The following is a 25493-nucleotide window of genomic DNA, read 5'->3' on the forward strand; positions in this document are numbered from 1 at the left end:
ATGGCCTGTTTCTGTGCTGTAAAATTCGATGTGATTCTATGACACCACTGGAGTAAAGTTGGTTTGTGTGTATCTTTTGTTGTTGCAGGTACAAAGCGATCGTAAATCCCATGGACATCCAGGCGTCCAGCGCAGTCCTTCACACATGTCTGAAGGCGGTCACCATATGGATGATCTCCATGATCCTAGCCATTCCAGAGGCTGTGTACTCACAGGTGGTGCAGCACCACACCGGGGAGAACGGAAGCATCAGCTCCTGCGAGCCGTACCCCCTCTCCGACAAGCTGCACCCGAAGATCCACTCGGTGCTGATATTCCTGGTGTACTACCTCGTGCCCCTGGGCATCATCAGCGTCTACTACTTTCACATCGCTCAGAGCTTAATCAAGAGCGCGCACGACATGCCCGGAGAAAGCAGCGAGCATGCCAAGCGGCAGGTAAGTAAAGTATCAGAGCCACCACGGCCCGTGTAGATAGAGGCGTCTCCGAGCCGGTCACTTGTCTCAAAACAAGCGCACGTAAAACAAAACAAGAAACCAAAAGGGAACGCAATTCAGAGAAACCGACCTTTCCGTCTTCTCGTCTTCTGTAAAAGAAAGAACTTGCATTTATATAGCGTCTTTCATGACCTCAGGATGTCCCAAAGCGCTTTACAGCCAATGAAGTACTTTTTGAAGTGTAGTCACTGTTGTAACATAGGAAACGCGGCAGCCAATTTGCGCACAGCAAGATCCCACAAATAACAATGAAATAAATGACCAGATAATCTGTTTTTTAATGATATTGGTTGAGGACACAAAGGAGCTCTCCACTGCTTTTCTTTGAATAATGCCATGGGATCTTTTATATCCCCCTGAGAGGGCCTCAGTTTGATGTCTCAACTGGAAGACAGCAGCTCCAACAGTGTGACACTCCCTTCAGTACTACACTGGAGTGTCAGCCTAGTATATGGGCTCAAGTCTCTGCAGTGGGACTTGAACCCATGACTTTTATGACTCAGACGCAAGAGTGCTACCAACTGAGCCTCAGCGGACACAATAATCTCCCGCAGAAAAAGTGCATCCCAGTTAAGAGCAGTAGGCCGGTGTCACATTCAAGTTTCATCAGGAATGGAGTTGTTTTTTGCAACAGGATTGCATCGGAAAAGCAACAAACAAAAAAAAAGGCTCTGGCATGAATAAATGCAAAAAATAGGTCTTGGAGGACTGGAATTCTCAGGTGCATGGAGCCTGATTAGAATCAGTAGCACGTCCAGCATATTGATATTCAATAGTAGGTCATTCCAATGTTACAATTACCTTGCGAGGTAATGCGAAGACCCCTGTCAGACTTGTTTATATTTAATTTATTGCTTGTAACCTTATGTCAAAGTATCTAATGAACTGTTGAAATTGTAATTCTGACTGCAGATTGAACATGCCATCGACATACGGCAAGAATAGAGGTTGACGACGTGCTGGGTGCTGCATTGGTTTAGCAAACTAGAGCTACAACTCTGGGGCCTGGCTGTGAATTGAGCATAAGCTGATGAGATGGAAGTACTCTCTCTTCCTTCTCTCCCACTCCTCCCAGCAATCTTAAAGCTCTTTAGTGTCATCCCAGATCATAGTGTCTCCTAGTCCAATCCCAAATAAAAACGTGGCTGTATAAATTGCTAAACTGAAGCCATTACCCAATCCATGTTGAGGTAAAACACTCTAATAAGTTAATGTAACACTACCGTGTTAATAAGAGGTTGGTTTATTTGCCCTTTTCTATTACACGAGTTTTTACAACGGAAAATTGGCAGGAAATTGGACATGAATTTAGATTTGAGGTTAGGATCAGATCAGCCATGATCTTATTGAATGGCGGAGCAGGCTCGAGGGGCCGATTGGCCTACTCCTGCTCCTATTTCTTATGTTCTTATGTTCTTATGTAAAATCAGAACCAAAGCACTCGCTATTTGTGTGAGTCTAAGACACAAAATGGAGGTCATTGCAAAAGCCCGATAATTTAAGGTAATTGGCAAAAGAACCGGAGGGGAGATGAGGAGAAATTTTTTTATGCAGCGAGTTGTTATGATCTGGAATGCGCCGCAGATTCAATAATAACTTTCAAAAGGGAATTGGATAAATACTTAAAAATGAAACATTTGCAGGGCCGTGGGGAAAGGGCAGAGGAGTGGGACGAAGTGGATAGCTCTTTCAAAGAGCCGGCACAGGCACGATGGGCCAAATGGTCTTCTTCTGTGCTGTATCATTCTATCATTCTATAATTCTAGCACTAAACTGGTTAGTATATCACTCTTCAAAAATGTCTTACCATGCTGAATCCAATTTTGTACTTCAAAAATATTAGAAGTGCGGAATTGAAAATAATCTCTCTTCAACCATCTGAGGAGATATTGCAGAGTTGGCAATCCATCCTGTCAGCCTGTTGCCTCACTGGGGAGTCCTTCTTGACAACTTGGTCGATTCATCCTCTATCCTGATTGCCACTGAACAGTATCTCATGATAATGGTGGGATGTCTGTCTATGGAAACACCACAGAACATGAAGAAAGTGCCATTGTATCAAAAGAGATCCCAATAGGCAGCACCCCAACGTGGAAGTGGGAAAACTGCGTGTCAGCTGAATGGGCAGGAGATGTGGTGGGATTAGGACCTCCCAACACCAGCTTGAAGTTGCCAGTGGGGTCCAACAACTAACATGCCAGTTAATCAACCTCATTTTACAGGTGCTGACCCCAATCATCTAGCTGCTCTTGACTTCCAACCATTCCTTGATAGAGTTGAGCATTTCTGCCTTCTACCTTCTTGCCTCCCATTATTTACCCCCCACCCCCTCGCCCCCCCCCCCAATCAGTCCCAACATAATAACTGCCTCTGTGAATTTCTGACCTATCTTTTGGAACACTAATCTCAGCAGCGCCCTCTCTTCTCTTGTCCTGCCAAGTAGAGTATTCTGGATCTTTCATCATGTGTTGCCTCAATGGGACAGAAAAGAGAGTTTAGAAAGGATTCTTATAAAACCAGAATAGTGTTTGGTTATCAGCCTAAGGAAGTTACGTCAAGTCCGCCAAGTCCATCAAGTCCTGGCCAGAAACAGATTGAATGATCATTCATTTCATTTGCTGTTTCTGAGACCTTGCTGTGTGCAAATTGCCTGCCATGTGTCCCTATATGACAATAACGATTACACTTCAAAAGTAAACTCTTTGGGATGATCAGAGGATAACATAGGTGCTATATAAATGCAAGTTTTTCTTTCTTTTGTTCCTAAAGACCGTTGTGGGGGAGGATCAACAGGTGGTGGGCGGGTGATGAGAGACTATCGTAGAATAATTCTACACGGACTGTGCATGGGGTGCGACTGATGAGCCAAATTACCTTTTCTTGCCCTGGATTTTCCGTGAGAATGAAACAAGAAATGAAATGGAGGAAAATATATCCGTAATGTTTTTTTCAGTCAGACTCTCTCCATAATATCACTTTAGGAGAGATAATTCACAACCTTAAATTCTAAAATCCACATACCAGTTTTAAAACTAAATTCATTTTAAAAGCTTCTACAATCCATCATCCGTACTCCAGTTATCTGCCTGAAATTTCACAGAACAAAGATGTAATGTTTATTTTCCAATATGCATTGCACTTGGCTTCATTTCTGTGCCTAGGGTATCACTTTACCATATGTATAAGGTTAGAATTTTAGATCTTCTCCATTATTCAGTAGGGGCGTCTGCTCCATTTTTAAAATTTGTTCTCAGGATGTGGACCAAACTGTCAAAGACACTTTTATTGCCCACAGTTACTGTTTTTACAAATTAATGGTTTGCTGGGCCATTCAGAGCGCATTAAGAGTCAACCACATAAGACGGGGCTGTTTGTGTCCTTGATCATTAATGCCTGTACCCTGGAGTATTACTTCAGAACAGAAAATCATTTTAATTGTCCTGTTTGCAGCTCCTTGGAAAATTAAAAGTAATACTCGCTTTATTTATGCAAAGTTTCATGAGCTCTGTAATGTAACATCACCAAGTAAACTAATGATTAAGTGGTGCAACTGAGTGGGATATGGCTAATGATTTCACAAATGAAACACCAGATGGGTATTGAATCAAACGTGTGTTAGGATCCAATCTCATGTCGGAGTGCTGTAAAGCCGGACTGTGCGAAGCCTCTTCCAAAAGGTCCTCTTCGAATTCACACCAGCTGCAGCATTCCTCTTATCCAGTGTGAAGCCGTATTTTAAGAATTTCTAGGCGGGACCTACCCAGGAACCTTTAAGGCTTTGTATTGAATTTTTGAACTGTTATGAGAGAACAGACACTCTCATGTGTCCTCCTAACACATGTCACACTAGGCTCGTGTGGAGCTCCACAGTTAGTGCACGTTGGCACATACGGTGGGTAAGGAATTGCTACGTCCTTTAAAAGGGAAGTTGGCAAATTCACGAGAGATGACAGTTATTTTTTAAAAATTCATTCTCGGGATGTGGGCGTCGCTGGCAAGGCCGGCATTTATTGCCCATCCCTAGTTGGCCTGAGAAAGTGGTGGTGGGCCTTCTACTTGAACCACTGAGCAGTTTGATCGAACGGAGTGGTTTGCTAGGCCACTTCAAAGGGCAGCTAAGCGCCAACCATGTTGGTGTGGGACTGGAGTCACATATAGGCCAGACCAGGTAAGGACGGCAAGTTTCCCTCCCTAAAGGACATTAATGAACCAGTTAGGTCAGAAGTTATAGAGGGTAAGTTAATAGCTAATTGGGAGCATATAGGGGATGGTAGTGTAGTAGTTATGTTACCGGACTAATAATCCAGTTCAGATTGTGAGTTCAAAGCCCAGCCTATAGCAGTTTGAGAATTTAAATGGGTTTAAAATTCTGGAAATGTAAAGTTGGTGTTGGTAAAAGTGACTGTGAAGCTGCCAGATTGTCATAAACACCAAACTAGTTCAGTAATTCCCCTTTAGGGAAGGGAACCTGCTTTCCTTACCTGGTGTGAGCCTATATGGTGACTCCAGCCCCACATCAATGTGGTTGACTCTGAAATAGCCTACCAGTCACTCAGTTGTAATGAAACCATTTTGTCAGGGAAATAAATGCTTGTTTATCTCTCAGCTTTCAGTTCTGGTAAAGGATATGTAACCAGGTACAGTATGGTCATGTAATAGTTGTGTTACCGGACTAATAGTACAGAGAACATGAGTTCAAATCCCATCATGGCAGTTTGAGAATTTTAATTCAGTTTTTAAAAAAGTCTGGAAATCAAAGCTGGTGTCAGTAAAAGTGATCGTAAAGCTGTCGAATTGTCGTAAAAACCCAACTGGTTCATTAATGCCCCTTAGGGAAGGAAACCTGCCATCCTTACCCAGTCTGGGCCTATATGTGACTCCAGTCCCACACCAACGTGGTATCCTACGAACATACGAATTAAGAGCAGGAGTAGGCCATTCGGCCCCTCGAGCCCGCTCTGCCATTTGATAAGATCATGGCTGATCTGATTGTGACCTCAACCCTACTTTCCCGTCTACCTGTGAATCAGGAATCTATCTAACTCAGCCTTAAAAATATTCAATGAACTCTTAATTAATGGCCTAGCAAGCATCAAACCAGGATAATTAGAGATGGGCAATAAATGCTGGCCTTGCCAGCAATGCCCACATCCCAAGAATGAATAAAGAAAAAAATTGGCCAGAGTTCCTGTTTTGCCTCACCGAGGAGATTGTGCGGTTAAGGAGGTGGATGAATGGTGGATGAGGTTGCACTGTTATCTGTTGTGGGGCCTGGTAGCCTTTCCTTTGGTTCCTTTAACATACATTTGTATGATCTCAATCAGACGGAGGTCAGTCTACAAGTGTAAAAAGGGTCTACTGATTGAGACAGGTCCTGAACTCAGATTGATAGCTACAATATAACCGAGGCCTCGGGCACGATGGATGCAGGTGAAGCAGTGCCTGCCAGATGGAGTTTGGAGCCGGATTCCAGAGCTGCAGCTGTGTTTGTTGCTGGTGAATAAATTGAATTGAATGGAGCTGCCTCACAACATGGAGGGAAAGGAGAAGAGGATGCATTTCAGTGACTCCACCAGCAACAAGCAACCGTTTTGTTCCAACTGAGCGGCAGCTGTCTGCACCAATTTAGATTTCATACAGAAGGTCTTGTAGGGGACCCCAATGGTTAACTGGGTAAAGGCACTGCCCCACACACCTCTGAGAGGATAGAATATTGTTGCAGGGGCTGTGAAGGGATGATCAACCCAAGATGTCAAAGATCCCCATGGCACTATTTGATGGGAGCAGGGTGTTGTCCTGGTCAATATAGCTTACCTTCCATCACCAGATTAATTGGTGATTCGTCTCATTTGCCGAGTGAAGAAGCTTTCTCTACACAAAATGTTGCTGTGCCTGCCGATGTAGCAACAGGAGGAGGCCATTCAGCCCCTCGTGGCTGTTCCGCCATGGTTGATTTATACCTTAACTCCATCTACCCACCTTGGTTCCACATCCCTTAATACCCTTACCTAACAAAAATATATCCCATCACAGTTTTGACATTTTCAATTGACCCCCAGCCTCAACAGCTTTTTGAGGCAGACAGTTCCAGATTTCCACTACCCTTTGTGTGAAGAAATGCTTCCTGACATCACCCCTGAACGGCCTAGCTCTAATTTTAAGGTCATGCCCCCTTGTTCTGGACTCTCCCCACCTTATTCTTACATAAGAACGGTGACTGTGCTTCAAAGTAATTAACAGTATGTGAAGTGCTGTACTCTCCTTTATCATTCAATGCTACGTTATTAGGAATCCTAGCAATATAAGGGGAAATTCCACAATTTTTGCATTCCCAGCAGAGCTCTCAGGGAGTTTGGGTGTGGCGATAGGGCTCTCCGACTTGCGCTCCCTGCTAACATGGCCCACTGCTTGGAACACCGGATTGTCACCATAATATAAGAACAATACCAAGGAGATTTTCTTGGTCTCGTTAATGCAGCTCTCAATATGCTTTACAGCCTGGCAGTGATGTCCTGTTTGGACAATCGATGTCAGCCGTGGCTCAGTGGAATAGCACTCTCACCTCTTCAGTCAGAAGGTTGTGGGTTCAAGCCCCACTCCTGAGACTTGAGCACAAAATCCAAGCTGATACTCCAGTACAATACTGAGGGAATGCTGCACTGTTGGATGTGCCTCCTTTCAGAAGGAGATGTTAAACCAATGTAAAAGATCCTGTGCCACGATTCAAAGAATTCTCCCTGATGTCCTGGCCAACATTTATCCCTCAGCCAACACCTAAAACAGATGATCTGATCATTATCACATTCCTGATTGTGGGATCTTGCTGTGCACAAATAGGCTGCTGTGTTTCCTACACATCAATAGTACTTCATTGGCTGTAAAGTGCTTTGGGACATCCTGAGGTTGTGAAAGGCGCTATATAAATGCAAGCTCTCTCTTGTTGCAGCTCCTCACGATAGTTTTATTGGTGTGGGACTAGCAGCAATTTGCTCTTGATGAAGAGAGTTGTAAACAATCTGTTCAATGAAGTTGACCCTAGGGTAGATACCTGATTTCTGGCCTGGCCAAGTGGCTGAGTGTCTTATTGATGTTTTATAAAGCACTGAGTAATGCACTTGTCAATTTGATTCCTCCAGGTTGTATTTATAGAATCAAAGGCTGAGTTGAATTGGTCAGAAAGGTCTGTGCTGACTCCTTGTGTCGTTTATTGCCGTCGAGTACTGGTTCCTGTATTTTCTCCAGTGTTTTGCTCTGGTAACTAAAGATCCATTGATAAGGTGCAAGGACATTGAGCTTTAATCCTCTCCTCCACTGCCTGGAAATGATTGTTCTGCGGTGAGTGAGAGATGGCAAAATAGGACTTGAGATTTTCATCATTGCAAAAGCATTTGTGTAGCAAAACGCAGAACGAGTGTGTTTTACCTGTGATGGAGGTGTCTGTTTTGTGATTGGTGAAGTTCACACACAAAATAATACACCCACTTGTACTACATTCTTATGTGTGCTACTTTTAGGAAGGATGAGGGCAAGAGAGAGGGAAGATGGGAAGAAAGGAGGAATGAAAGGAGAGAAAAATTGAAAAAGAAAGGATGAAGCAAAGGAAAAAAGTAAAGAAGCAAGTATTTTTTCCTCCTTCCAATGTCTGTTCTCTCAATGGAACTGACCTAGCTTCTGTTCTTAGAAACCCAACACTTTACATAAAAGTGACACGCTGAATTATTTGCCTATCTCTGGCTATTAGAGTTCTTAAGGTTTCTCTGAACTCCTGTAATCCTTTTCTTTCTCAAAAGTCTTCTATCCAGCTTCTCTCTCTCAACTGACTTTTGTGTCAAAAATACCATCTTTTATTCCTTTGATTTTCAAAGTAATCTCTTTTGATATCACTTCGATCGATCCGAGCGATACACCTTGTTGCAAGGATTCTCTTGTTTAGTATCAAACATACACAGAGCACTTATAATGAACACATTCTTAATTACTTGAGAAAATCCAGTTTTCCCAGAGATTGCTGGAAACTCCAGTTTTAAGGACACCTCTGGACACTTTTAGAGTGCTTTCCCTACATGCCCTCCGATTGGATTCAGTGTCTCTGGCAAAGATCGGAGATTGATAATGTTCCTTCTTTGCAAGGAGCGTAACTCAGGGAGCCCACGGTGTACGTATCACTCTACCATCAACTGTGAACACAATATACGTATATAATAAAGTACGTGCAACGTAACACCAGTATATGAGATAAAAGAATATCAGCCACTCAATTCTACACTTGGAATACATCACTTGAATAGCCAAGTCACTTCTCACTTGTAATCAAAATTGTATTAGAAAAATCACACCTCATTTGAAGCAGCAAATTATCGGTCATATGATATTAAGATTGATATATGCATGTGTTAAAAGCCTATTCAGAGATGATGTTTCTCTAAGATTGATTTTAGCCTGTCAGTTGGGCTAAAACTCAAGCTGGCTCTTTTGGATTCCATTCCTTGCTCCCCATAACTCCTAACACGATGGTGTTGGCTATCTGAGCTGCTCGAGGCTCCAGTTTAAAACATGGTCAGCTATTTGTAGTGGAATCGATAAGATACCTATCCCCTCATCAAGTCAGATTCGGGAATTTAGTGAACTTTTCTTGGCTCCTCTGCTTTAGTGAATAGACTAAATTTTATTGAAAATTTAATGTGGAACTTAGCAACGAGATAACTTTACCTCTTGTAACTCACTTACTTGTTCACACACTTTTAGTGTGGGAAAATAGATTGGGGATTATTCAAAAGCTATACTCATTAAAGCAGCTAATTCAGGGAACCCTTCTGAAGTGTCCTGGTTTGCACTTTGGACCATTGCTGCATGCTGGAGGATTCTTACTGAATTCGAGCTCTAACTGTTCACATCGATTTTCCTGCAGTCATGAATAAAAGCTTTAAGTTTCCAGACTGCACAATCCCTAATGGGCACAGTTTCACTCCCCTACTGAGAATTTCCCTTTCGTAGCTTAACTCTTGGAACATCCTACATCAATGGATCTGATCATCGTGATACTAATGTTCCCCTAGGGCTAATCAGAACGGGTAGTGCTCATAATACTGCATTCATGAGTCTCAGAGTTGTGAGTTCAAATCCCACCATGGTAGGGTATAAAACTGAGCTACAAAAGCCTATTGTAAAAACTCAACTGGCTTACCAATCAGCCTGCTCTGGCCTTCATATGACGGCCAACCCATAGTATGTGGTTGACTCTGAAGTGCCCCTCTGTCTCAGGGCAACTCAGGTTGCCAACTTTTGTCCCTGTCCAAGTTGCCAACAGACTCCTCGTTACCCAATCAGATGATCCTTGACTCTCAGTCAAAGTCTTTTTTCCTCCATCTCCAATATTTTTAGAACCAATAAGCAAAAGTGTTCAAAGAAAATGAAAAACCCCCCCCCCCCACAATTTCTTTCAAAGGCTCTATGATTTTTCTCCCGGATTCCTCGCAGCAGCGTCCTGGAGATTAATCTTCAATTCCTGGCGACTCCAGTCAATCCTGGAGGGTTGGCAACCCTACATAAAATGTTAAGTGTATTGTTTGCAGATCGGCCGGGAAATTCCTTGGAGCTCCTCCCACTCCGGTGTTACTTCTCTGGGAGTGCGGCGCAAACCCCCTTTGACGCGATTAAACAGAGGGGGAACGGTCACAAGGAATTTCCTGGGCAGTAATTTTTGATTCCTGTCAAAAATTCTCGCAGCGGTAAAATCCCCTGTTTATGAGGGAGGTTATTTGAATCTTTATTCCCTGAAATATTTTAGCGCTGCAAGGTTGTTGTTCGGATCCAAGGTTTTCCTGACTTGAATTAATTCAGCATCTTTCTGAATGTTGCACCAGGAAAGGTTGCAGTAAATACTGTGATCTGTTTGTACACCTAAGTCCCGGGGCCCGATATCAGGAGGGAGGAGGGTTGGCAGCCGGGGATCGACTGGGCGCGTGGGTAACGCGCCCAGTGAATTCGGGGTGCTCCGCACGCGATCGCAGCCTAATTGAAGGCACTTACCACGGCTTCCGGCACTGCGCACCCACATCACAGGCTGTCAGTAGGAGGAGCCCTATTTAAAGGGGCAGTCCTCCAATGCTCCTCCTGCAGCAAAGAACCAATTTTGGATCATGGAGCAGGCCAGAGGCAAGGCTGCTCCAAGGTTCTCTGACTCCTCACTCCAGGTGCTGCTCGAAGGGGTGAGGAGGAGGAGGGAAATTTTTTTTCCATCGGATGGGAGGAGGTGCCCTCCCTCCGCCACCAAGAAGGCCTGGCTGGAGGTGGCCGAGGAGGTCACCAGCAGCGGCAATGTGTCCAGAACCTGGGTGCAGTGCAGGAAGAGATTTAATGACCTAACCAGGTCAGCCAAAGTGAGTATACTTACGCATTTTCCCACACTCCGTCTTCCACATCACCTCCACCACCACACAACCCCTTCTGCACTGCCACCACAACGCTCTTGCATCACTCCTCACATCCACTCAACCATCATCCTCACCTTGCCTGCACGTACTCACCGTCCCAGTTCCCATTCGAACACTACCACGCAACCCAATCCTCATACAATCTCATGCCTATGTCTCACACGCACCCTCCCATGCATCTCCCTCACGGTCACCCCCACCCACACCAATGCATGCAGCGGGTCACCAGGCAACCATCAGTCAATCATGCCTCTGTGTTTGGCCTTGATAGAAGAGATGCCAGAATTCCCGGGAGAGAGCAAGGACTGGAGGGGGCCCGCCACACCAGGTGGTCTTAACAGATGCGGAGCAGCAGGCACTCGAAATAAGACGGACGCTAGAGTGCCTGAGCATGGTGGACGCCGAGACTGGGATTGCACAAGCGGCTGGTGACAGAAATCTAACACTCAGCACTCATGATAGCGAATGATCTTAGTATCACTTGGCATCTGCAGCACCTCAACATCTGTCCACATGCTTAATATTGCTTTCTATTCTCTTGCAGGGCCATCTGCGAGCGCCGTGACGGTGGAGGGCGATTCCTCAGAGGACCTGCCGGCCTCTGAGGGTGCATCGTCACATCTGAACCACCCATCCACCAGCGCAGATACACACATCTCGGTGGGTCCCCGTCCTCAGTTAGTTGGAGTCGCACATGGTGAGTCACAACGCACATGTGAGCACGAGCAGACCCTGGTGGCAGGGGCAGCCGTGGAGAGTCCGCGTCGGTGGGAGCACTCTTCTCCAGGCTCTGCTCAGCTGGACACAGATGCTGAACCCTGGGGGCCAGCCGTGAAAAGTCATCGAGGGACAGTAGCACATTACCGAGGTACTGGAACAGTTGCCACGCGCACTCTCCACAATCACACAGAGGATGGAGGAGTCCAACTCCTGCATGAGTGGAATATTGTCACAGGGACGTGAAGGCATCTCTGAGATAGTGTCGCGGGTAGGTGCGGGAATGTCTGCGATGGAGGAAAGGCTAGCCTCCATCGAGCTTCAAGCACGGCTCAACAATGAGTCCATTCAGGCCCTGACAACGGCCGTTCGGATTCAGGGTGAGCAACATTCTGCCACCTTAAACAGGCTGACAGATCCCTTACAACTGGCCTTCCAAGGCTTCACACAAGTCCTCCAAACTGTGGTCCAGCAGGGTGGAAGGAGAGATGTGGGCCTGGGCCAGGAGAGGGATGATGGTGAAAGGGGTCATGGAAGTGGGGATGCCACTCAAAGCACTCCCACGTCTCACCCGTTGCCCCCCCTCTCAACCAGTACCTGCAATGCTGCTCCCTCTCCAGGTGGCCGAGTCTGCCCCGCACAGGTGCAGGGCACCGAAACCCAGAGGGTGTCCGTGCAAAGCTTCTCATCGGTCAGGGCATGGACAAGAGCAATCTGCCACTACCTCTGCTGAAGCCACAGGGGTAGCACCACGTAGGGGTTCCCGTAAACGTAAGGCGAAGGTTTTGTGAGCACAAAGGGGATGTACAAGGGTGTAAGTCAAAATGTCATGTTTTTGATTTACTTTTGTTTGTTTTGCAAAAAATAATTAAAACTTGTTATCACCACTACTGCCATGTCTTTGCAAATCTTGTCTGGTTTGTGCAATAATGCCCTTTCCTGAGGATCACAATGAAGACCCACAACTGATGCCACCCATTGTGTCACTGCAGAGTGGGTGTAGGTGTATTTGCACGGCTCTTTTGTGCAGACGACTGAGAGACGTCGGCGATGTCCCCGGTGGCACCCTGGAAGGATGCGGAGGAGAAGTTGTTGAGGGCAGTGGTGACTTTGACAGCGACAGGTAAGAAGATGGAGCTCGGGGCAGCCGGGAGCAGCTCGGCATGAAGGAGGCTGCAGATGTCCACGACTACATGTCGAGTGACTCTGAGCCTCCGTGTGCACTGCTGCTCAGAGAGATCCAGGAAGCTGAGCCTCGGTCTGTGGACCCTGTAGCGAGGGTAGTGCCCTCTGCGACGCATCTCTCTCTGTGGTTGCCCTCCCTCCTGCTGTGCAGGTGGATGTGTCACAGCACTGTGTTGTGGAGCTGCACGTTTTAGAGGTGGATGGCGTGGCTGGCAAGGCTGGTGATGCTGTTCGTCCCCCGAGGAGGTCATGACCGCAGTGAAAGCGGCCCCCATCCTGAAGATGTACATTTGAGGGAGTCCGCAAGGTAGGCACATGTGTCTGCACAGCGGAGTTGAGGTTGCAAGTTGGTGAATTTTAGTGTTAGGAGGAGGGTGGTGGAGGCCAAACTTTGTCCAAAGTGACAGAGTGGCCTCCTGCAATGAGTGAGGGTCTCCCCCCCACCTGTCAAATGGACCTTTGCAGCTGCCACAGGCTGGTGGCTGCAACACGTCCATTTCAACTGGGAGTGTTTCCCCCAGTACGGGAAACAGTCTCAGTTGACCTGAAAATCCCACTCCTCCTAAAATATCCTACAAATAGAGTCATAGAGTCATAGAGAGTCATAGAGTCATACAGCACGGATAGAGGCCCTTCGGCCCATCGTGTCCGCGCCGGCCATCAGCCCTGTCTACTCTAATCCCATATTCCAGCATTTGGTCCGTAGCCTTGTATGCTATGGCATTTCAAGTGCTCATCCAAATGCTTCTTGAATGTTGTGAGGGTTCCTGCCTCCACAACCCTTTCAGGCAGTGAGTTCCAGACTCCAACCACCCTCTGGGTGAAAAAGTTATTTCTCAAATCCCCTCTAAACCTCCCGCCTTTTACCTTGAATCTATGTCCCCTTGTTATAGAACCCTCAACGAAGGGAAAAAGCTCCTTAGTATCCATCCTATCTGTGCCCCTCATAATTTTGTACACCTCAATCATGTCCCCCCTCAGCCTCCTCTGCTCCAAGGAAAACAAACCCAATCTTCCCAGTCTCTCTTCATAGCTGAAGCACTCCAGCCCTGGTAACATCCTGGTGAATCTCCTCTGCACCCTCTCCAAAGCGATCACATCCTTCCTGTAGTGTGGCGACCAGAACTGCACACAGTACTCCAGCTGTGGCCTAACCAGTGTTTTATACAGCTCCATCATAACCTCCTTGCTCTTATATTCTATGCCTCGGCTAATAAAGGCAAGTATCCCATATGCCTTCTTTACCACCTTATCTACCTGTTCCGCCGCCTTCAGGGATCTGTGAACTTGCACACCAAGATCCCTCTGACCCTCTGTCTTGCCTAGGGTCCTCCCATTCATTGTGTATTCCCTTGCCTTGTTAGTCCCTCCAAAGTGCATCACCTCGCACTTTTCCGGGTTAAATTCCATTTGCCACTGTTCCGCCCATCTGACCAACCCATCTATATCGTCCTGCAGACTGAGGCTATCCTCCTCACTATTTACCACCCTACCAATCTTTGTATCATCAGCAAACTTACTGATCATACCTTTTACATTCATATCCAAGTCATTAATGTAGACCACAAACAGCAAGGGACCCAGCACTGATCCCTGTGGTACCCCACTGGCCACAGGCTTCCAGTCACAAAAACAACCTTCGACCATCACCCTCTGCCTTCTGCCACTAAGCCAGTTTTGTATCCAAAGTGCCAAGGCACCCTGGATTCCATGGGCTCGTACCTTCTTGACCAGTCTCCTGTGGGGGACTTTATCGAAGGCCTTACTGAAATCCATGTATACCACATCCACTGCGTTACCCTCATCCACACGCCTAGTCACCCCCTCAAAAAATTCAATCAGATTAGTCAGACATGATCTTCCCTTGACAAAGCCATGTTGACTATCCCTGATTAATCCTTGCTTCTCCAAGTGGAGACTAATTTTGTCCTTCAGAATTTTTTCCAATAATTTTCCTACCACTGATGTTAGGCTCACTGGCCTGTAGTTCCCCGGTTTTTCCCTACTCCCCTTCTTGAATAATGGTATTACATTAGCGGTTCTCCAGTCCTCTGGCACATCCCCTGTGGCCAGAGAGGTTCTGAATATATGTGTCAGAGCCCCCGCAATCTCCTCCTAACGACCTGAAGTATCCAATTAATTGATTTAAGTGGGGTCCCTCCGGCTTTAATTGCCGACGGGAGTCCCGCATACGGGGGCTGCGCGCGCATCTAAGCGCGTCACTGGGGAACCCGGAAGTGGGCGGGTTGGAGCCGGGCTCTGCACCCGCCCCGGGAATCCCCAATATTCGGAGCCCCCCTGCCACGAACGCACCCGCTGGGACATCGGAAAATCGAGCCCCTGGTGTTTAGGAACCTGCAACTTGTAGTTGGGCCTGATAAATGGCCTGTCTGTGTTGTAACTTCTGTGTATTTCTATGAATGACCATTCTCTTTTGAGCCTGAATTTTCAATTAAAGATATCTGGATCAAGTCCATGAATCTAATATGCTCACTTGGCATCGATATCTCCAGACAAATGTTCTCACGGGGGACCTTTTATCTCAGCGGTGCTTTCTGGCTGAGCTGGGCTCTTTGAGCCTAGTCACGCCTCAGTGTTTAGTTTGAGAGTAGTGGAGGTGGGTGCGGTGGCTTGTTGTGTCGTTATCTGGTCATTATCTCACTGCTGTTTGTGGGAGCTTGCTGTGTGCAAATTGGCTGCCGCGTTTCCCAATTACAACACTGACTACACTTCAAAAGTACTTCATTGGCTGTAAAGCACGTTGGGATGTCCTGAGATTGTGAAGATGCGATATAAATGCAAGTCTTCTCTCTCATATTTATTCTCTGCCACGCTCAATTTTTCTTTTCTGAGACCTGGTCCATTTGTTTTGTGACAGCTGTGAATAATAACTGCATCGATCCATTATCTGCTGGTTCTTCTGTGTTAACTTCTTTTTGTTTTCATTCAAGCTCTGCATGTGCTTTGCTTAATTCACCCCTCATCTTCTTATGCCGTGTTAGTTCCTTTTGACTCTCTATTCATGCCTTATGGCTTTCTCTGTATTCTGTCTCTGTTGACCAAATATCAAATTTAAGACAGTGTACGGTGACACCACAAGTCCTGGCCAGAATGGAGATGATTGGGTAATTCCCCCATCAATCATCCCTGGAGCCCGCTCTGCTGTAAGTGACTGGGATCGATTTTACGCACATCATTTGTATTATGTAACTATCCTCCCCTCGCTGCATCATGCTGGAGAAATCACCCTGCTTTTATCTAGAGACTCTGCTGTAGTTTCGATCATGAATTCTGTTTGCTGCAGTTTGTAGCGACTCTTTTTATATGGACTTTGTTTGCTGTAAAATAGACTGTTTGCTGTGAGTCCTGCCGTAAGTCCAGCCTCGCCTCCAACACATTGGTGTCATTACTCACTCCGAACATTTAATTAAGTTCTTTGGAGGCTTCTTTCCTTTCTTGCTAGTTATTGTTTAACCCCTTGCGAAACTTCTTCCCAGTTCTCAAGTTTGAGCTCCGTTTGAGCTAGCTGATGTTTACACCCTGGCTCTCTGACCTAAGGCTCTTGAACTAACTGCTGTGTATCCTTGGTATTCTTCAGACTGTTGTTTTATTTCTTGACAGGCTGCTTCCCCTCGTGCTAATTGTTGTTTGAATTCTGTAAACTCTGTGCTTAATTTTTGAGGGTGGATATACATTAACGCCACAAAAGAGGAGGCTAATTTTGATTGTTTAGTCTCTCCACTTTCAGACTTGGGTACCACAAATGTCGGACAGGAAAAGACCTACTGGTCCATCCAGCCTGTCCCACGCAAATGTGATGTCTTGTGTGCATCACATTACAGACGCTTCCAAACCCCACCCAGAAGCCATGTGATATCTCCTGGCCCAAGCGAAAAACCAGATTAAAAACCCGAGGCCAATTAGGGGGGGGAAATAATCGGGACAATTCCTCTCCCATCCCCTTAGGTAATCGAAATTAGTCCAGGAGATCACCCTGGCCCTGATTGACGTTACCAGGTATCTAACTCTCGTAGGAGGAGATCTCCGCCCCAGACAGAAACAAGCCCAGCTCTTGTTTGAGGCAATTTGGTGAATCAGCATTCACCACACGAGCCGGCAGCCTGTTCTCTGGGGAAAGTGAGAACCTGCTGCCGAGTATCATTACCTTCTTTAACAGCGACAAGCAATTGCTTTCAAATTTCAGGAGACAACATCTCCAGCTGCAGTAATTCATCAGTCATGACATCTATGTCAGCTTAATGTGCATTTAAACACTGGTTCAGAACTATATTTAAGATTTAAATCAGATGCTGTTGGTCAATTCAATGGACTGTCTCTTTAAATTCACTCATGAAAGGCATGTGCTCATTGAAAACAGTTTGATGTATAATCCACTGGCCCTGTGACTAGCAACAACCCTTTCTCACTGACGATTATGCAGGGTCTTAGCAGTGATCTTCCCTCTTTTATATGTATGTTCTGACTTAGCTAACATATCAGCCTCTCAGCAAACACAAGTTTAAAACTGCACGAATATGTTTGATCTTTGGCTTTGTGACAAGAATTCAATTCACTCCCTTGTACTCTTGTCGGTTTCTAAACTGCTCGCGACAGCGTAAAATGAATGGACTTCCAGACATGATAGTGGAGGTGAAATCTTGGAACAGTGAGATGCTGTGATGGCGGTGGGGGGGGTGGGGTTGGGGGAGAGGGCGGCTGTAGAGACTCTGGATCAGCTGGGATGACCTTTCTCATTCACATCCATCCTGGGATCTTGTCGTGTGCAATTGTACCTCAGGAAGGAGGTCCACACCAGCAGGAGAAGGGAAGGAGGGGGAGACATGTAAAAACTGGACAGCAGCCTGATTCAACAAGTGGCAGAAACAGCAGATTCGGAAACTGAACCGTGCAGGCCGAGGGAGGCGATCTACACGAGGACGTGAACTGCATGGTCCTTCTCTGTTTTCTGCATATGAGAAATCTGGAACAAGAAAAAGCCATAAAAACAACAGCTTAATGAAATATGTCCACTATACAGTGAAGCATTAAAACCATTTTCATTCTGTCTTTGCCCAATTGATATTTAATATAGGATATCAACAGAATACATTAAAAAGTGCCATGGATATGATTCATGTTCCCTTTGCCGCATCACCCGTCTAAACTTTATATCCTTCTGTTTATACCTGTTCATTGGGTTTAGGACATTTAATTATTGTACGTTGACAGCGTAATCTAAAGGAATTGTGTTAATTGTAATTGGACAAAAGCAAAAATGCTGCGGATGCTGAAAATCTGAAATAAAAACAGAAGATGCTGGAAAAACACTCAGCTGGCCGGGCAGCATCTGCAGAGAGAGAAACAGAGCTAACGTTTCAGGTCGATGGCTTTTCATCAGAACTGACGTAACTATAATTATATTTGGAGCTGAAGAAAGTTTGGGTTAATGCTTTCTGACATGAATGGAGAGGGTAGGGTCTGTAAGCCAATTGCCTTGATAGTAGATTGAAAGCAGGAAATGCTGGAAGTACACAGCAGGTCGGCTAGATTGTGACCACCAGGTTGGCTAGAAGGCGAACCAGTTGGACCTCGGTCATTTCAGTCTAGCAATTCCTATGTTCCTATGGCCAGCAGCTGGAAAGGGAAAAGGCAAGTCAACCCTTCAGATAGGAGACCTGGGACAGATTTTCACCTCACTGTGCTTGCTTGTAAAGGATCATCTGGGCATGATCACATAGAGGAAAATCAGGCAGGAAAGATCACAAGCCCATAATGGAGCCCCGCCTAAATTTCCCTCCGGGAGTGCGTCAAGACGAGAATCTCCCCATCTCTGTCAGAATGGGCCTACACCCAAAACAAAAGCCTGTCTCCTCGATTTTCAGATGACGAGGGCCCTGCTGAGTATTTCCAGGCTATTTCATTTTTATTTCCCATTTCCAGCAATTTGCCTTTGATCACAATGTCATAATGATGGCATCGGTCAGGGGAAATCAGGGCTATAAAAATGACCGTACACTTGCACACGTTGCATTTTAGTGCAAGTCTGCCTTCAGTTTTGTGACTGTTTTTTTTTCCCAGTGAAAAATCCAATGATTTGGGAACGGGGCCATTCATTAGGTCCACATGCTGCCCTTCGACCTCTGGAGCTTGCATTAAAATTCAGCCGAGCTGGATAGAATGAGAAGCCCCCCTCTCTCTCTGTAAGGGTCTTATCTCATTGAAACATCTAAGTTTCTGAGGGGACTTGACAGGGTAGATGCTGAGAGGTTGCTTCCACTGGCTGGCGAGTCTATAACTTGGGGGCGTAGTCTCAGGATAAGGGGTCGGACATTTAAGACTGAGATGAGGAGGAATTTCTTCACTCAGAGGGTTGTGAATCTTTGGAATTCTCTACCCCAGAGGGCTGTGGATGCTGAGTCATTGAGTATATTCAAGGCTGAGATTGATAGATTTTTGGACTCTTGGGGAATCAAGGGATATGGAGTTGAGGCCAAAGATCAGCCGTGATCTTATTTAATGGCAGAGCAGGCTCGAGGGGCCATATGACCTACTCCCGCTCCTACTTATGTTCTTATGTCCCTCCCACTTGTCGGCGCAACTGAAAGCATTTTTACTCAGAGAGCCAATATAAGGATGGAGATTGAAAGGTTCATCCTGATGTGATCAGGGCACTGCTCTTAATCCTAACCGTTGAAGTAATAGTGGGATGAGTCGTCTGCTTGGGCCGTGTAGTGACTGAGCTGATGCCTCCGTGAAGCCTCGGTATCTCTAGCACAACGGGTATGGTGCTGTAAAAGAACTAGAAATACAGCAGAAGAGAAACCTTTGTAGACGTATCAGAAATGTCACCATGCGCAGCCTGGGGAGCAATTCTACCCTGATCGTTGAGGCAAAGAGGAGTGAACTTTGCTCTGTCGCTGACCATTGCCCCTGACTTGGGCAGCACTTGCTGCTGAGACTGCGGGGGGAGGAGGAGAAGGGGGTAATTTTCGATGTCAAACCACCTGGGTAATAACCTAACGGGGCGGATCCCCCCGCCCACCCGTTGTGGAACCTGTCCGAGTGGGAGGAAAATCAGGCGGGTTCTACAACGAGCGGGTGAACTGCTCCGCCCATGGCGGTGAAGTCCAACATGGAGTATGTTTCTGCACGATGATGGATTTACCCACTTAGCAATTGGGGGAGCTTATTAACCCCCCACCCCCCAACCTTAAGCTAAAATGGTTGGAGCCAGAGAAGCCATTTGAGTTGAGGGTGGGGAAAGTGATGACATTGTTGTTGGATTCCTCCTGACGATTTTTACTTTCCCCTATATTACTCTTTCTCTTTCCAGATGGAAACCCGGAAGCGCCTGGCCAAGATCGTGCTGGTATTTGTCGGCCTGTTCGCGCTGTGCTGGTTTCCCAACCACGTCCTGTACATGTACCGCTCCTTTCACTACGGCCAGATCGACCCTTCCCTCGCGCATCTCATGGTCACCGTCGTGGGCCGCGTGCTGAGCTTCTGCAACTCCTGCGTCAACCCCTTCGCCCTCTACCTGCTGAGCCAGAGCTTCCGAAGACACTTCAACAGCCACCTCAGGTGCAAGGGGCAGCGGAAAGCCTCTCTGTCCGCCAGCTATTTCCAGAGCACCTCAGCCATGCGCATGACGTCCGTGAGAGGCAGCAACAGGAATACCATCACCAGCTCAACTCTGTTTAATGGCCACAGCCTCAAACAGGAGTCAACGGCGTGAAATTTAACAACGGGAAATTGATCTTTTATTTGACTTCATCACTCACGCAACATCAGGCTATTTAGTCCCACCTCTCCCCACCCAACCCACCACCCCCACTCCCCCCACCCAACCCACCCCCCCACTCTCCTCACCCAACCCACCCCTCCACTCTCCTCACCTCCCCACTCTCCCCACCCAACCCCCCCACTCTCCCCACCCCCCCCGCCCCCCCCACTCTCCCCACTCTCCCCACCCACCCAACTCCCCCACTCGCCCCACCCACCCCACCCCCCCCCATTCTCCCCACCCACCCCGCCCCCCCACTCTCCCCACTCCCCCCACCCAACCCAACCCCCCCACTCTCCTCACCTCCCCACTCTCCCCACCCAAACCCCCCACTCTTCCCACCCACCCCGCCCCCCCCCACTCTCCCCACCCACCCCGCCCCCCCACTCTCCCCACCCACCCCGCCCCCCCACTCTCCCCACCCCCCCATTCCCCCACTCTCCCCACCCCCCCCATTCCCCCACCCACCCCGCCCCCCCCATTCCCCCACTCTCCCCACCCCCCCCCATTCCCCCACTCTCCCCACCCACCCCACCCCCCCACTCTCCCCAACCACCCCACACCCCACCCTCCTCCCGACACTGCAAACCCAAAGATGTTTTATAAATACATTAAGAGCAAGAGGATAACTAAGGAAAGAGTAGGGACGATTAGAGACCAAAAAGGTAACCTATATGTGGAGGCGGAAGATGTGGGGATGGTTCTTAATGAATACTTTGCGTCTGTCTTCACAAAAGAGGGGGACGATGCAGAGATTGTAGTTAAGGAGGAGGAGTGTGAAATATTGGATGGGATAAACTTAGTGAGAGAGGAAGTATTAAGGGGATTAACATCTTTGAAAGTAAATAAATCACCAGGGCCGGATGAAATGTATCCCAGGAAGAAGCAAGGACGAAAATAGCGGAGGCTCTGACCATCATTTTCCGATCCTCCCTAGCTACAGGCGTGGTGCCGGAGGATTGGGAGACTGCTAACATTGTACCATTGTTTAAAAAGGGAGAAAGATATAGACCGAGTAATTACAGGCCGGTCAGTCAAACCTCGGTGGTGGGCAAATTATCGGAATAAATTCTGAGGGACAGGATAAACCGTCACTTAGAAAGGCACGGGTTAATCAAGGACAGTCAGCATGGATTTGTTAAGGGAAGGTCGTGTCTGACTAACTTGATTGAATTTTTTGAGGAGGTAATAAGGAGGGTCGATGAGGATAGTGTATTTGATGTAGTCTACGTGGATTTTAGCAAGGCTTTTGACAAGGTCCCACGTGGCAGATTGGTCAAAAAAGTAGAAGCCCATGGGATCGAAGGGAGAGTGGCAAGTTGGATCCAAAATTGGCTCATTGGCAGGAAGCAAAGGGTGATGGTCGACGGGTGTTTTTGTTACTGGAAGGCTGTTTCCATTGGGGTTTGGCAAGGCTCAGTACTAAGTCCCTTGCTTTTTGTGGTATATATTAATGATTTGGACTTAAATGTAGGGGGCATGATTAAGAAGTTTGCAGGTGATACAAGAATTGGCCGTGTGGTTGATAGTGAGGAGGAAAGCTTTAGACTGCAGGAAGATGTCAATGGACTGGTCAGGTGGGCAGAAAAGTGGCAATTGGAATTCAGTCCGGAAAAGTGTGAGGTAATGATTTGGGGAGGGCAAACAAGGTAAAGGGAGTGCACAATAAATGGGAGGATACTGAAAAGTGTGGAGAAAGTGAGGGACCTGTCCACAAATCCCTGAAGGTAGCAGGACAGGTAGATAAGATGGTTAAGAAGGCATATGGAATACGTTCCTTTATTAGCCGAGGCATAGAATCTAAGAGCAGGGAGGTTATACTAGAACTGTATAAAAACACTGGTTAGGCCACAGCTTGAGTACTGTGTACAGTTCTGGTCACCACATTACAGGAAAGATGTGATTGCACTAGAGAGGGTACGGAGGAGATTAATGAGGATGTTGCCAGGACTGGAGAATTTTAGCTATGAGAAAAGATTGGATAGGCTGGGGTTATTTTCCTTGGAACAGAGGAGGCTAAGGGGTGATTTAATTGAGGTGTACAAAATTATGACGGGCCTAGATAGAGTGGATAGGAAGGACCTATTTCCTTAAGCAGAGAGGTCACTAACCTCAGATTTAAAGTGATTAGTAGAAGGATTAGAGGGGAGCTGAGGAAAAAATTTTCCACCCAGAGGGTGGTGGGGGTCTGGAACTCACTGCCTGAAAGGGTGGTAGAGGCAGAAACCCTCAACTCATTTAAGAAGTACTTGGATGAGCACTTGAAGTGCCGTAACCTACAGGGCTACGGACCAAGTGCTGGAAAGTGGGGTTAGGCTGGGTGGCTCATTATTGGCCTGCGTGGACAAGATGGACCAAATGGCCTCCTTCTGTGCCATAAATTTTCTATGATTCCATGATTCTATTCAACTTTCTAGAACCAAAAAGGACTAGGTGATGCATTGGATCAGCATTACTGTCCTGTCGCCTCTTCAATCCAACCCAGACTGGTGATTTGAAAGTCTCCCCTCCCTCTGCCGACTGTAAGATCCTACGTGAAATGAGTTTGAAAGTCTCATTCCACCTCCTAGTCGATCTGGGCTCACAGCACGGAGGTGCTCATAATTCTACATCAGTTGACATGAAAGTGATCAGACTTGCTCTGAGAGGCCATCCTGTGAGTTGGTCACTCTTTGTGTGAAGAAAAACGTCCTGATCTCAGTCCTAAACTTGCCTCGTACTAGTTTGAACTTTTCTGCTCCCTTGTCCTATTGCCACAGACAAGTGGTCTAGATTTACCTATCCTGTACTATACTTTTGTTGTCTTATCTAGATCGACGAGGTCCCCTTTCAGTTGTTGCTTTTATAAGGTTGAATAGTCCACCTTCCTCCAGTCTTTCCTCGTAACTGAGTCCTCAAACACTAGGGGGCAGTCTCGAGGCCTCCTCCCAGGGTTGAATGTCTCTCTTGTGTCTTGGCGACCAAAGACTGGAGTCAGCACACAAGGTGCAGTCAAACAATGGGGATTTCTGGGCAACGTTTCAGTTCAGCTTCACTGGTTAAACGGACAAAAAACTTGACTACAAATTGGAGTGGAATTGAGTAATGCAAAGGGGTTTTAAGACCCTCAACACCTGGGTTTGAAGCCTGAGGGAAGCGCATCTCGCAATCGCTGTGCATGGAGCGTTTCACATCCGCAAGGAAGCACCACCTTCTCCCTCCACTGCACTTTGCTGCTCAATGTTCCACCGCACCTCGATCAGCTGTGTCAGACCTACTCCTCTCCCCTCCCTCCCCTCCCCACGCACCACGCGGACAATGCTCATCCAATCTCAGCATCCTTTTAACTGTTTATTCCTCATGTTTGTATGGAAACAAATCATCACGCGCCAACTCCGAGACTTAATGGGGCACGAATTCAACATCGTAGCAGCTGTTTTGCGGGTGTAAAACGAGTGCAACGATGGCCAATTTAGCGGAGCGATGGCCTATCCCCGATTGGCGCGTGCCTTCGGCCCGCTGCTGGGGCCTTCTCTTTTTTAGGCTGCCTGCCCGAAATGAACGCGGGCCTCATTTCAGTATCGAAGTGTCAGCCTGGGTTATGTGCTCAAAGTCACTGGAGTGAAGCTCACTCGGATAAAAGTTAAATCAGAACCTCCGTTATCCAACATAATAGAGGGGGCCTTTTAACTCCCTGCCCAGCAGATAATGGGAATTGGATAATCGACAGTCCTTAAATTTTGATCTTTTACATGTGGTACAGCAATACGCTAAATACAAGATTGAAAATAAGTATCGTATTAATAGCATTGATTTAATCTTTCTTGGGCTGTGATATTGATTTATGGCAGAGAGCTGTGCACTGAGGCAAAGACAAAGACAAGACTTTGTGGCATGAAAATTCTGCAGATAATTGGAGAGTAGATAATAGTTGCTGGATAATGGAGGTAATTGGGTTAAAGAGGATGGAGGCAGTCATTTAAGAGATGTTTCAAGTTACAAAGCTCAACAATTAGAATAGATAATAGTCCAATAAAATGGCATGTAATTGCTAATAAATCTCAACGGACAATGAGAGGAAAACGCAATTCCAAACGTCTCCCGCTTGCCCATTTTAACAGTTTGAAATTGGTGAGAAAAACCTTACTTTCTACCAGTCACACAAAACCCAACAGGTCCAACGATGCGGATGTATTGTGAGGCACAGCGATACATACCTAATCAAACCAACGGGTTACCATGGCAAGGGGCCCGCAACGTGAAATTCCACCACCAACCTTAAGATTTTTTTATTATAACAGTGTATGTTCGAGAGAGTCTCAGTCAGTACATTACTCAAAGGATGAATGTTCTATCTTTAGCCACTTTCCCCCTTGGATTCTCTTGACGTTAATTAAAGACAGTCTTAGGTGCAGAAAGGTATAAACTGACAGAGGGGTCAGAATAGCAGTGCTCGATTCTGGCAACAAAAGTCCTGTCCAATTCCGCTGGCCGTAATCCAATACAACGGCTCAGATTTTGGCGATTGCACTCCCCTGCTCCCCCCCTCCCCGCCCGAACGTGCACGCGAAAGGCACAGCAAGATCCCACAAATAGCAATGTGATAATGACCAGATAATCTGGTTTTAGTGATGTTGGTTGAGGGATGAATATTGGCCAGGGCACCCGGGAGAACTCCCCCTGCTCTTCTTCAAGATTGTACCGGGGGGACTGTTACGACTGTTACGAGGGCAGACAGGGCTTCCGTTTCATGTCTCATCCAAAAGACGACACCTCCAACAGTGCAGCGCTCCCTCAGTACTGCATTGGAGTGTCAGCCTAGATGTTGCGTTCAAGTCTTTGGAGTGGGACTCGAACCCACGAGCTTCTGACCCAGAGGTGAGAGGGCTACCCACTGAG

The 25493-nt window shown here is 46.8% G+C and overlaps 1 protein-coding gene across 1 annotated transcript in view; it reads left to right on the forward strand.

Annotated features, from left to right (window-relative positions):
- nmbr (neuromedin B receptor) overlaps positions 1-20567 on the forward strand; it is a 33097-nt gene extending 12530 nt beyond the window's left edge. Inside the window, exons 2-3 of the mRNA XM_067988435.1 lie at positions 89-437; positions 20166-20567. Coding sequence (XP_067844536.1) covers positions 89-437; positions 20166-20567 — 751 coding nt within the window. The remainder of the gene's footprint in view (positions 1-88; positions 438-20165) is intronic.
- The last annotated feature ends 4926 nt before the right edge of the window (positions 20568-25493 follow it).

The sequence above is a fragment of the Heptranchias perlo genome, chromosome 8, assembly GCF_035084215.1.
Source record: "Heptranchias perlo isolate sHepPer1 chromosome 8, sHepPer1.hap1, whole genome shotgun sequence".
In the NCBI taxonomy this organism is placed as follows: Eukaryota; Metazoa; Chordata; class Chondrichthyes; order Hexanchiformes; family Hexanchidae; genus Heptranchias; species Heptranchias perlo.